The sequence below is a fragment of the Chrysochloris asiatica genome, unplaced genomic scaffold (genome assembly GCF_000296735.1).
Source record: "Chrysochloris asiatica unplaced genomic scaffold, ChrAsi1.0 scaffold00023, whole genome shotgun sequence".
In the NCBI taxonomy this organism is placed as follows: domain Eukaryota; kingdom Metazoa; phylum Chordata; class Mammalia; order Afrosoricida; family Chrysochloridae; genus Chrysochloris; species Chrysochloris asiatica.
The window spans coordinates 18,721-32,658 of record NW_006408541.1 but is presented as its reverse complement, the minus strand read 5'-3'; the positions used below and the strand labels follow the sequence as shown (position 1 = coordinate 32,658).

The 13,938-nt window shown below is 34.4% G+C and overlaps 1 protein-coding gene across 1 annotated transcript in view; it reads right to left on the bottom strand.

The window, feature by feature from the left end:
* SYCP2 (synaptonemal complex protein 2) overlaps positions 1-13,120 on the bottom strand; it is a 96,030-nt gene extending 82,910 nt beyond the window's left edge. The window contains exons 1-12 of the mRNA XM_006839299.1: positions 13,097-13,120; positions 11,976-12,119; positions 10,941-11,069; positions 8,607-8,711; positions 7,939-7,963; positions 4,990-5,075; positions 4,259-4,344; positions 3,730-3,764; positions 2,537-2,679; positions 2,404-2,456; positions 635-680; positions 17-112 (exon numbers count right to left, since the gene is read on the bottom strand). Of these exons, the coding sequence (XP_006839362.1) occupies positions 17-112; positions 635-680; positions 2,404-2,456; positions 2,537-2,679; positions 3,730-3,764; positions 4,259-4,344; positions 4,990-5,075; positions 7,939-7,963; positions 8,607-8,711; positions 10,941-11,069; positions 11,976-12,119; positions 13,097-13,120 (972 nt within the window). The remainder of the gene's footprint in view (positions 1-16; positions 113-634; positions 681-2,403; positions 2,457-2,536; positions 2,680-3,729; positions 3,765-4,258; positions 4,345-4,989; positions 5,076-7,938; positions 7,964-8,606; positions 8,712-10,940; positions 11,070-11,975; positions 12,120-13,096) is intronic.
* Between the last annotated feature and the right edge of the window lie 818 nt (positions 13,121-13,938).

Genomic DNA, 13,938 nt, shown 5'->3' with positions numbered 1-13,938 from the left:
CAGGAATAAAGCTTACATTATTATCTCCAGCAATGTAGAACGACAGAGTCTCGCTACCCAGATTAAAATCAATCCAAAATTCTTCAAGTTTTTCATCTGATGGCATTTGTAACTAATAAAAATAAGACATAAAACTAGTATTTACTCTGTTTTTTAAAATGAGAAATTTATGAGCAATCAATAGTCATGGCTGAGTTTTGTTGATGTTTTTAAGTGTAACTTGAAGAGTAGAAAAGGAGTAGACAAGTAAAACCTTTGAATCAATTTAGAGACAATAGAAAGAAATGATGTTTTCATATTTTACAGAGCAATTAACTAGCCCCAAAACATGACAAATATTCCAAATGCTAAGAGCGGCTTCTCAGCCTCAAGTCTGAGTACATGCATATGGGCTTAGATGAAACAGAAGGTAAACCTTGATATTTTAATGTTATCCTGGACTATGGATATTGTGTTTCATGAAATGTCTCTTGGTGTCACTATCTGACACAAAACCCTAACTCAGCGGTATTTCTGATCTAGTTTTGACTATTTTTAATATTCTTACCAACTTGTAAATCATTAACTTTACTAAGCCCTTGAATTAAAATCATCCCGTAATTTTTTTTAAAAAAGGTATACATTTAAAACTTACTTCGTATTTATCAAGAAATGCTGATAAACAAGGGAATGTAAAGACCCTGAAATAAAAAGTAGCTTCAGTTAAAGAAAAGGTAATGGATTTTTAACAGCATTATCTCGTCTAGCCACAGGAATAATTTCTAGGATCCACAGAGTCTGGCAGGTTTTGTTTTTAAACAGTCTAAATAAGAGCACATTTCCTCCATATTACTTCTTAAAATTATATTTTAATGGAAATTTATTTCTGTAGAGAAAAACATTGTTTTGAGGATACTTTTCAACCTATCATTTTGACTAGCGTGATTATAACAATTTTGTATGTGAATGTATATGTGTGCTATAAATTGTAAACAGAGATTCTTTAGATTATACTAATTATACAATGGTGTAGACACTATAGGAAAAGCACTGGACTGCTAACTACAAGATTGGCTGTTCAAACCCATCTGTGCCTCAGAAACCCTATATAGAATTACCATGTGTCAGAACTGACTTGAAGGCACTTAACAAATTATAGAATGGAAATTCCCATGAAACACTGATAGAAAAGAAATAATGACCCTAATAAAAATGGCTGAATTTATTAGCTGCTTCTTACGTTGATACTATTTGAGCACTTAACATACAACCGTCTCATTTAGGTTTCAGCTGTTACTATTTAAGTATTTGTACTCTTATTTTACAGCTGAGGAAACTGAGCCAATGTTTAAAAAAATTTTTTTTAAAAGAACTTCTCCAATGTTTAGCAATTCATGATTTCAATCCAGTCATTATGACCCCTTGCATTTAGCCCTTACCAGATCTTTAATTTCCTTATAAAGTAAACACAATCTCAGTCATCCAATAAATGTGTCCTGAGAATTTATAAGATGACAAGCACAAATATTCTGTCCTTCAGTTATTACCAAAAATGATAAAAATTTATATTATTCATCTTCCATGTTCATTTCAAATGTTGACTAGTCTTAGAAAGGAGCCCTTGAAGTATTATTGATAAAGGCAGATTCTGTATGCTGTATATTTATTTCAACTCCTGTATGTGGGTAACTTGGAGTGTGGTGGCTCTGCAAAATACCAATTGGACTGCAAACTGCAAGGTCAGTGGTTTGAGTCCACCAACTGTTCTTTGGGAGAAAGATGAGGCTTTCTGCTCCTGCAAAGATTCACAGCCTCAGAAACCCTATACAGGGTTGCTATGTGTTGGAATGGACTTGATGGTATTTAACAAGAACAAAACGTTAATCTTAACATTTACTATAAAAAATATATAGGTTTTTATTATATCTGAAATAGTAAATAATACAGTCGGAACCGACTCGACGGCACTTAACAACATCAACAACAGTATATACAATTATGATATAACAGAAACCCGATTTTGGATATCCAAAGCTTAATATTAAATAAAAATGATTTCTCCCCTGAAAAAAACAAAGCAAAACGGGAGCCAACAGAGGATTATCTCAGCCTACCAGTGTAAGAATTTACTACATATTAAGGTAAGATATTGTTTTAAATGTTCACACTTCTAACTTAACAGAGCGAGATGGATTGGCAAAGTGGTAGCATCAATGTGCTCAAGTGTGGCAACAATTGTGAGGCTGCCCCAGGATCGGGCAGTGTTTCATTCTGTTGTGCACAGGGTCGCTATGAGTTGGTACTGACTTGATGGCATCTAACAACAACAATAATGTAACAGAACGATTAAAGTTAAACTTATAAAGGTCCGATATTGTGCACTTTCTCTTAACCCCTAGTTCATCATCGTAAGTGCATATTTACCTTCTCTTGTCTCCAAGCATGCCATTTACAAAGTTGAGAAATTTCCTGCAATCCTAATTTTAAGAAGAAAGACATCTTAAAAACATTAACTAGAAGCACTTTAAAATCATTTGGATTATTTAATATTACTTACTGTTTCAAACTGATAATCTTTAATTCTTTTAAATGCATGAACAATAAAATCCATTGAAAACCACTGAGACGCCAGCACATGCCTTTCCTTATTTGTGGTTATTCTACATAAAGCTTCTACAATGGCACACTGTAAGTCATAATCTATCAAAAAAGATGATGAATCATTATCCAATTAAAAATAACAAAAAGTAAGCATTGTTAAAGGTCATATCGTTTATAGAATACTAGAACCAGCAAGAAAAAGAAAACTATTAGTAGAATTTACTCATTTTTTTGCTATCTTGTTTCTATGGATTAGAAATGTGTCATCATTATAGGAATGAATACAAGCCAAATAACAAAACTAGTTTCCTAACAGAGGAAAGGATTGAAGTTAATATGTTGTTATTGCTGTTAAAAGTGTCATCCAATTGATTCTGACTCAAAGCAATGCTGTATAGGGCTTCCAAGGAGTGACTAGTGACTGCTGGGTTAGCAGTCCAGTGCTTACCCTACAGGACTACACACATATTCACACACACACACACACACACACACACACACACACACACATATATATATAAACTCCTAGTCAGTGACTCAAAATAGCTAAAAGGATAGTCTATAAATCACTGCATTCTTGCTTTCTTTTTATAATATGATGCTTACAGTTATCTCAGAGTTTACTTTAAGCCAAAAGGTTTATTCTGTGTGTACATCACTACATCAGAATTTTCTCATATGAAATTTAGAAAAGAAACTTTATAGTTCTTTTAGTAAACACATTGTTTAAAAACAAGTCTATGATCCCAAGAACATTAGACCTCTTGGTAGCATAGTGGTTACAAATCAGACTGCTAACCTAAAGGCCAGCAGTTCAAAACTACCAGCTGTTCCTCAGGAGAAAGAAGTGGATTTATGCTTCCATAAAGATTTCCTGCTCCCATAAGATTTTATAAGCCTTGGAAACACCTGTACAGGGTCACTATGAGATGGAACCAACTCCATAGCACACAACCATACCACCACTGATTTCACAAAATATCATTTGAAGAACATCTTGGCACAAGTTATTTAAAAAGCATTGCAAAATTATTATTCATAAATCTATCATCAAGGCATTCATATTTATTCATGCAAATTATTTTAACCTCAAATTTAGTCATTTACAAGTAATATCATTTCAAACATGAGTATTTTGAAAAGACATACCTCCAACATCTAAAATCCTTTCTCCCATACTACTCCTGTAAATAAAAATAACATATTACATGCAGAACTTATATTAGAGACTGTAAATCTTCATGGAAGAAGACAGCTTCATCTTTCTGCTTAAGGACCACTGGTGCATCTGGACCACTGACCTTGTGGTTAGCAGTCCAGTGCTTATCCTATACCACCGGGGCTCCTTTTTTCATTGTTGTTGCTTTGATTTACTGGCTTTTGTAGAAAATATACACATATGTTAATCTCAATTTTTGTTGTTTTTAAGTGCCACTGAGTCAATTCCTACTCATAGAGACCCTTATAGGGTTTCCAAAGAGCAGCTGGTGGGTTTGAACTGCCGACCTTATGGTTCGAAGTCCAATGCTGATCTTACAGTGCCACACCAGAGTCCTAAATCTTATTTGAAACCTTTATTAATGCAAAGTCATGGTTGCCTTACTGCCTGCCTTATAAACTATTTCTTAAACTAATAAACTTGACTCGCTAACAAAACCAACATAGTAGAAATTATTACATGAGAATTAACATTTCTTGACTAAAGAACATTTTCCTGGAATCTTCAGTCATTTTGTCAAGCATAGTATTCATTTTTCTTAGAGCCTAGGAAAAAAAAAAAAGATAATCCATTAACTTTACATACTCAGTGAAACATTAATTATTTAGAAAAATATTCCAGGCACATCAATTTAAAAGCTTATTTTTTAAAAACACTATATTATATGCAGGGAATTGGGTAAGATAAAGGAAATGATATCAAATATGAAATACTGAGTATAAAAAAGCTAAAACACAGCAGAACCAAAGTGAACTATAGCATGACTCTTGTAATTAAAGCATGTATACTTAAAAAAATATGACATGTTTATGACTATTACAAGAAATAGGGACATTTAAGAAATATGATTTGATTATGATTATTTGATTATGAATATTAACCTTGTTCTCAGGGTTATATACATGCACATACTTTACACACACATAAAGGTTAGTTTTAGTATTAAATACTTAAGAATTCTAATTGCTTGAAGCTACCATTTATTTTCATATGAGCTCCATTCATACACAAATCCATATAGTTATGAATTTTAGTAAGTATTTAAGAAATATGTTGGTTCTAAAGGCAATGAATTGTTCATTGTAACCATACAAGGTAATTTAGTGCAAAGAGACAATATTCATTCAATTGATGAATTACTATGACATTTTATCTTATCAAGTTTTTAAAAATCCAAAAAATATCTTTACCTCCCGCTGAATATAGATATTCACTCTTGAGTCAATAACCAGGGCACAAAATCGAGGTGCAAAGCTTTCCAATGTTTGCCTTTGACCTGAATGAAAGTATTAAATTACCAACAGATGTGCATTAAATCCTTTTAAATGACAATCTTTTCTCATATGAGTTTCTGAAGAATGTGTACTGGTGCAGTTCAGACAAAGGGCCTCTGGACTGCATTACCAAGAAGCCTTGCTAATCACTAATTTGCTCTGAGACAAGCACCACTCAGTGGGTGCGCCACCAACATTAATGCTAGCTGAGAAGGCCTGGTCCAGCTTTTCATCTCTGCCACATAAGGAAGTGTTCATTTTTTAGATAAAGTAAAAGCAGTAAAAGAACTGAAATGTCCATTGAGGTTTTTAAGAAAACTGGCCTCACTGAATGACAGTGACCCCTCACATACCCTCGTACATTCTTGATGACCATCACCATGTCTTCATACCATGAGGCTCTCAATGACTCGTGCCATATCTAAAAGTTCAGTCCATTCCCAAAAGATGACATCTTATCAGCACTAAAATATTCAGGGTAATGCTATTTCATAAAGTGAATTTGAAATACAACTTTAAACTATGCCAACACTGTGCCAGCATATGTACAACCTTCCAAAGTGACTACAGTGAGCAGGGGAGGGGGACTCACTTAGGTGAAAAGGTACGATATACTTTAAAAAACAACAACAACAATAGTTGAATCACTTTATGATTCCTAGGACTGTTTTCTCCCCTAAAAATACAGAAAATGAAATCTAACTATTCTATTTTAAGAAATCAATCAATCAATAATAACCAATCTTTCTAAACTTGATGGTGTTGAAGGCAGCAAATAGCTGTCACCACCCTTTTATTTATAAGCAATTTAACTAGCCTTAGAGGAAAAAACAAAACATTTACTTTCCCTAATCCTAGGTCCACGAATCCACAGCATCCACGGTTCAAGCTCACCAGTCACTCCTTGGAAACCCTATACAAAAGTCACCATGGGTCAGAATCGACTCGACAGCACTTAACAACAATACTAGGTAATCTTCCAAAACTAACACAAAGATAAAATCACCTGATCACTAGGAACACGACTGGCTAGCCACAAGTGAACGTTATAAAGTGTTCTACTTTCCCAAACTAATTTATCATAGAAAATTGTGTTCCATTAGATTGAGGGTTGGCAGACTATGTCTACAGACCAACTCTGACCAGCTGCCTGATTTTGTTTGGCTGTATTTATTCACCAAATGCCTGGGTGGTGCCAAAGGTTAAAAAGACAGTAAGTTAGACCCAAAGGTTTGAGTGCTCCCAGCATCTCAAAAGAAAGACCTAGCAACGTACTTCTGAAAAATTAACCACTGAAAACTCTATGGCACACAATTCTACTCTGACACACATGGGGTCATCATGAGCTCGGGTTGACTTGACAGCAGTTTTTGTTGTTATTTTTAAATGATTCATAAGCAGATACTCTGTAGAAAACATCTAAATCTATCATGCTTTATTGAACCATTAATGCACAGGGGTAAACTTTATTCTCTCTCTCATGAATTTAGCCATGGTCAGTGAGTTTTTGTCAGAAGTAGAAACTCTTGAGTTGCCCAATCACAGAGCAGTCTGAGGACTTAGAAGTGGAACACTGCGATACTTTGAACTCTGGGCCAAGACTGAAATTTTTCTGAACAAGAACAGTATTCAGCCACTACTATCAAACACTGAATGGCTTCAGAGATTACCACTTGATACAGACTTCATCAGGTTTTTAAAAATAAACTCAACCCAAATTGTCAAGGCAAAATAGAACTTATATGAGTAACTGATACTATAGTCAAGTCCTTCTGATAATAACTAAGTCCTGGAGTGGCACTGCAGGATTAGTACCAGGTTGCTTATCACATGATTGGTGGTTCAAACCCACCAGCCACTCTTGGAAACCCTATGCAAGGCCACGATGAGTCAGAACCAACTCAACAGCACTTAACCACAACAACACTATTTGAATCGCAAGTAGTCCCAAGCCACTTGCTATACTTCTCAGGCTATAAATGCTGAACAAGAAGTGCTATCTCCATTCCCACACAGGTTTGCAGGGAATCTAGTTCCCTAGCCCCAACTACAGTCCAGCAGCATTCTCTGGTGTAAATGCAAAGAAAAAATGCACAGTTCAAAATTCATTTAACTGTGCAGTTGAGGGGCGTCCATATAACCTTCAATGGAAACTGATCTGCAATGTGATGACATTCTAAAAGGGAAAATATTAATAAAATTCTATAAATGCTTTCCAATTGATGAGTATGCTGTTAAGATTCATATTCTTGTGAACTGATATTAGTATTTGTCAGTATCTGCATGAAAAGACATTTTCTAATGTGCATTACACTTGTAAGCAGTTTTGCTATGAGACAACATAAACTTTGAACCCCAATAAATGAAATGTTATGCCCCCAAAAGAAAAGTTATTTCTGGTAGTGTAGTGTTTACGAATCGGGCTGTGAACCTCAGGGTCAGCAGTTCGAAACTACCAGCTGTTCCACAGGAGAAAGATGAGGCTTTCTGCTCCTGTAAAGATTTACAGCCTCGGAAACCCTGTACAGGGTCGCTATGAGTCGGAATCGACTCCACGGCACATTACAACAACAACAACAAGACATTTTTAATTGTTTCAGTAGAACATTTGCGGACATTTGCTTTTCTTATTATGTAAGTACCTTCAATTTTTTTCTCTTGGCCCCTAAAGCTGATAATATTTACTCCCTATCCCTGTGCAGAAAAATTTTGCAAATCTCTGCATTAATTCCAAATATCAGGTTAATAATGAAGTTACAAAATTATGTTAAAACTCTAAAAAACAAATTATTGTTCCAATAAATTTGAAATTACAAAATTATGTTAAAACTCTAACAAATTATTGTTCCAATAAAATTACTCTACCTTCATCATTGACATTATGTATGACCTGAAAAAAAGCAAATAGTTTCATTTACAACTTACTATATTATAAACCATCACATATGCCAAAGTAACATATCAGAATTTACGATGTTTAATTTTTATTTAATTAATCAGAACTGTTAAGGGTTGAACGATGTCCCTCAAAAATATGCGCTGTAATCCAAACCTCTATGCTAGTGATTATAATCCCATTTGGGACTGGGTTGTCTTTGTTATGCTAATGTGACACTATTTGTGAAGAATGTTCCCTATCTCTTATGAGATAAAGTGCAAAAATAAATTATCAAGCCGAGATGGGGAAGGGAGATGCCAAGGCACAAGAAAATCACCCAGGGACAGAAACTCAAGAGACAACAACCTTCCTTATGAGCTGACAGAAAAAGAAAGCCTTCCCCTAACGCTGGCACCCTGAATCTGGACTTCTTGCCTCTCAACTGGGAGAAAGTCCATTTCTACTTGTTAAAGCCACTCACTTGTGATACTTGTTATAGCAGCACTAGAAAACTAAGACAAGAATAAACAGTACAGTCTGAATCATCTATCTAAATCACTGAAAATCTTTAGTGACTTTTATGGTCAGGGCATACAGAATACCAATATTTAATAAATAAATACATGCTTTGTAACATGAATTAATGTTATTTTACCATCAAAACATCAAAGAAGTCGTCTATCATATTTATAGCAGTGTCATCTTCTGCATTTCCTCTATTTAGAATAATCTCGTTAAATTTTTCAAACCAGGCAGCCATGTAAAAGAAAGGAATGTACATATTAGTTACTTTGAATTTTAATAATTTCAAGAATCTACTCATCTAACCTTGTATAAACAGTACACCTCTGAATAAAAGGATATCAAAAATGAAAATCACATTATTTTATCAAGATAAGATTATTTTCTTAAACATATTGCTTATTGTTTTTGCTAATTTTTTGTAACTCACTATATATTCCCATATATATCAGGCTGTCCTCTTCTTGGAATGCCATATTATATGGCTTTAGGCCAGAGCTGGCTCCAGGCCACCTCCTATGATTTACCAGCCCCTCCACCCATCCTTTTTGTCCGAGTAACACAATCAACACCTTCCTATTCTGTAGCAGTTTTCTGTCTCCATGAAGGACCACTTACCAAGCAAGTCCTCCTTCTGGTCTTCCAGCCCAAATCTAATGTCCAGGGCAGAGATAAGGGTAGGCATCTCACGAGTACAGAGGATCTGCCAGCACCATTTCATTGTGCTCCTGCTCTGTTCCCCACACTGACCATGCCCTTATGCAACTCAATCAAGATCAGGAACAACAGGTCTTAATGACTGCTCTACTTAGGATATAGTCCAGAGAGCACAGGATGTTTGCAAACTTTTGACCCCAAACTAATCTCCACATATTTTGTATGCAATTTATTCTTTACACACCCTTATATACTAAATCTTGTTACATTATTTAACCATTTCAATAATAATAAATACTGTTAGGTGCCTTTGAGAAAAAAACCCTTAACCCCAGTGCCCAGTACAGAGTAAGCACCAGTTATTGGTGAGCACAGCAGCTCACTGGGATACTAAAGCATAAGGTTGGCAGTTGAAACTCACCAGCCTCTCTTTGGGAAAAAACAAAAAAGACTTTCTTTCTGCTCCCATAATGGTTACAGCCTCATAAACCCTCCGCAGGGTTCACAATGAGTCAGAACTTATTTGGGGGAACATCAACAACAAAATATTCCCCCATTGTTTAGATGGAAGTGGGCAAATTTTAGAAGGAGCCCTGGTGGTGCAAACAGTTAAGCACTCAACTGCTAAACAAAAGGTTGGCAGTTGGAACTCACTCAGAGGCTCCATGGGAGAGAGACTTGGCCCTAGATTCCCATGAAGATGAGAGCCAAGAAAACCCTATGAGGCAGTTCTACTCTGTCACACGAGGCCACTACAAGTCAAAATCTACTGGATGATACAGAACATAAGAGACCCTGTTACCTACTTCATCTTCCTAGTTCAAGTACACTTATTATAATAGAGGAAAGAAAATGATCATCACAATGTAAACCATTCTGGCATCTTTTTAAAAAGTTCTGGTATCATGCTTATTCATTCTGATGCAGTGCAGTGGTTAAGTGCTCAGCTGCTATCCCCCCAGCTACTCCCATGAATCTGACGGCCTTGGAAACCCTAAGGGGCAGTTCTAGCCTGTCCTACAGGGTCTCCATGAGTCAGGCTTGACTCAATAGTAGCGGGTTTTGGTATATGTCCTATTTACTGTTCTAGGCACTGCAGATACACCAGCAAACAAAATAAACAAAAATCAATGCTGTAGATTTTAGTATAAGAATATAAAAAAAGAAATATGTTACATAGTGAAGAGCTAGAGAGAAAATACAGGCATTAAGAGAGTTTCTTTGTAACATAAATCACAGGATATAAGAATAGTTTATTCTAAGTTTTGGGTCATCACACAATTTATTGGTAATGTTCTACTTGGAACACAAAGTATACTTTGATTATATGTAAAACTTTGAAATGTATTTCAATGGGAGAAATTTTATATGATTTTCTCATTCATAGAACAAATTGGGACTCTCCTGCCTCTGTAACACCAAGTGTATTTTTTAAAAAACATTTTACTGTGGTATGGGTGAAGGCTGTTTACAGAACAAATTAGTTTCCCATTACCCTGAAAATTTGTGTAAAGCTATGAAATGTCTTTTCAACAACTTAAACTATTACTTAATCGTTGTTGTTGTTAAGTGCCGTTGAGTCAGTTCCGACCCATAGCGACCCTGTACAGGATTTCCAAGGGTGTAAATCTTTATGGGAGTAGAAAGCCTCATCTTTCTCCCGCAGAGCGGCTGGTAGTTTCGAACCGCTGACCTCAAGGTTCACAGCCCGATTCGTAACCATTACGCCACCAGAGATCCTTATATTTTATCATAATACATACTATTAATTTTATTTCCTTCTCATTAATGTTATATATTTTATACTTATCTTTTGGACTAGTCCTTGTTTTATCATAACTGGAAGTCCAGCTTGTCCCAATATACTGATATTTTTACTACATCTTCCAACAGAAATCAAAATGGTTGAAACAGTTTGGATATCCTTTTTCACAAGTTCCTAAATCAAAAAGTATACATTTCAACTTTTGCAAACACAAAACAGTATGGAATAGAAAGACAGTACACATCAGTTTATTGGTAGGTAGTCATTGTGCTATGTGTTGTACACTATAATCCTCCCAGATCCTTGAAGGGTAGCCATTTTGCAAAGGGAGGAAACTGGGTTTCTAAAAAAGCAAATTAACCAAAGCTACCCAGGCAGTGAAAGACAAACTCAGGAAAAACATAGAATTGTGGAAATACAATTAACTTTAGACTATTATACAAGGGATCCATTCTCTTACATTCTTAAAAAGTTCCATGTATTTAACTAAAAGATACAAGAAATTTTTACTCAGTTCTTTAGGATAACAAATCACAGGCACTAGAAGAGGTTGTCAGTGACAATTTTTCCTCATGTATAAAAATGCCTTAGATATGACGAATCAAATCCCAGGTTTTGGGTGATTTGTGTTTAGTTGTTTTTGTAAACATAAGCATTGTCTATGTAATATCAATAATCTGTTGAAAGGGTTTTAAAAATTGATCAAGATGTTTAAACTTCAAAGACACAAATCATTTTTCCCCATTATAAGTAAGAGTTAATAACAGTAAACCAACACAACTACAAAGTCCTGTGTAGCATTTGGATACAATGCATTGGACTGCAAGGTCAGCTTAAACCACAAAGTCTGCAGTTCAAGCTCACCAGCTGCTCCTCAGAAACCCTATACGGAGTCACTATGAGCTGGAATTGACTCGACAGTACTTAATTTAACAACAATGCAAACACAGCTTTCTGTATAGATTATTTGGGAAACACTATGTTGAGACCCTTTTCTAATTATTTCTTCCAACTGAGTACTTTTTCCTAAGAGTGTTGTCTAATGATTTAACTAACTGCTCAGGAAAAATGAATATTTACCCTGCATATCAGGCCATCCAACTTGTGGAAAAACCGTTTGCTGCATTTAATCACCACATCTTCACAAACATCAATTTCTGAAAGGGTCTGTAAAGGTCTGAAATCATTTTTTCTTAGTGCATCATCAATGCATTTTTCCAACTGCTAAAGAAAGACAGTTAATGGCATATGCATTTTATTCAAATCCAAAATTAGTTTCCTTATACAACCTAGTAATCTGAGAGCTGCTTTCACATAAAAACTTCCATGTCAATTTAATTAATCTAAAAAATCTGCCCACGCTTAAATTTATAATTACTGTACTACAAATCACAATTTTGGCAGTAAAATACTCTAAATGGTAAAAAATATTCTCTTAATGGTAAAAAAATATTTTTCAATTCCTATTTTTTTATTGCTAAAGTCATCTTAAGCTTACCAAAAATGTGTTGATGAGTGAAGTAACAACAAATTTATAGCTACTTGTACCCGATATTATTAAAAGCCTAACATATTTTACTATCAACTTCTTCATGATCTGACTGCCAACCTTTCCAGGGGTTTAAATAATACAATAAAATGCATAAAGGCAGGTAAATGCATTTTAGAAAAGATACCAACAAATATAACTTCAGTACTAGCCTGACATAATACTTAGAACTTTTACAAAGTCTGGCATCTCTACTATTAAAGCACAACTTCATTAATAAGTAATTTTTATACTATAATCTGATGTTTAAACAGACTCTGGCAAATTGTACATGTATTAAACAGATATTCTATAAAACTTAAACTCCCTATCTAAATTCAAATATCTTAACATTTTAAAGTTTAGTATATAAATATGTGGATATAACTTACAAATGAATTGGTGCATAGTTCTTTGCAATGTAAAAGGAGTAAAGAACCAGCATCTTTAATTGTTTATATATATTCTTAATACATCTCTCTAAAACTATATACTGAATAAAAGAAAAGACAATACTATTGTATTACACTGCTCTACTCTTGACCCTTAGACAAAATCATGTAATCTTTGTCACTGTTTGAAATATAACGCTAAATACCTCTAAATCATAATAAAAATAAAGTGATTTTAGACTTTAAAATAACAAATTTCCTCTTAGCCTAGGACGACCTACCTGGAGACCTGGTCTTATTGGCATTTTAGCTTCATGTGAGAACAGCAGAATAAAACAAACACCTACAAAAGGAAACATACACTTTTTATTTCTTAAAACCTATTATTTTTATAGCTTAAAAATCTTATAATGCTAAGTATTACAATGTTGCTGAAGCCGAAGACAATAAATATTGTTTAAGGTCTTCACTAGATAGTCTTCATGCCTGCTTATCAAAGTATACATTTTAATCTGATCAAAGATGTTTCTAAAAGAAACCTTGAAGAATGTTCATTCAAGCCTTCTCTTTTCTAGTTACTGAAACTAATGCTGAAAGTCCCTTTTTATAATATCTTTTAATAATATCTGATTTAATAATACCTGATATTAGTAATAACTTTTAATAATATCAGGTACAAGTTGCTGTAAATTTGTTGTTACTTCACTCATCAACACATTTTTGTTGAATTTAAGATGACTTCAGCAATAAAAAATATGAATTGAAAAATATTTTTTACAAATATTTGTACAAAGAATACATAATTTGACCAACATCCCTCCCTCACCAATGAGTCCTGCTACATGTGTTCCAACTTTGAGAAAAGTAAAAATAATCTTGAATAAATTCATAGATAAAATTCAGGCTCTTAGTAAAACTAAGAAAGGAAGATAGCAAATACCGTATTATCAAAGAGTCAAGTTAGTAAGAGAATACAAGCAGACAGTGAAAGGCGAAAACATAACCAAAGCACATTTCTCACTCCAGAGAAGAACAGAAGCAAGAAGCAATAGGGCTACCATCTTACCACCATCTAACATTTCCAAATACAATATGGAGGTTAACTCTACAAAGGAGAAGAAAT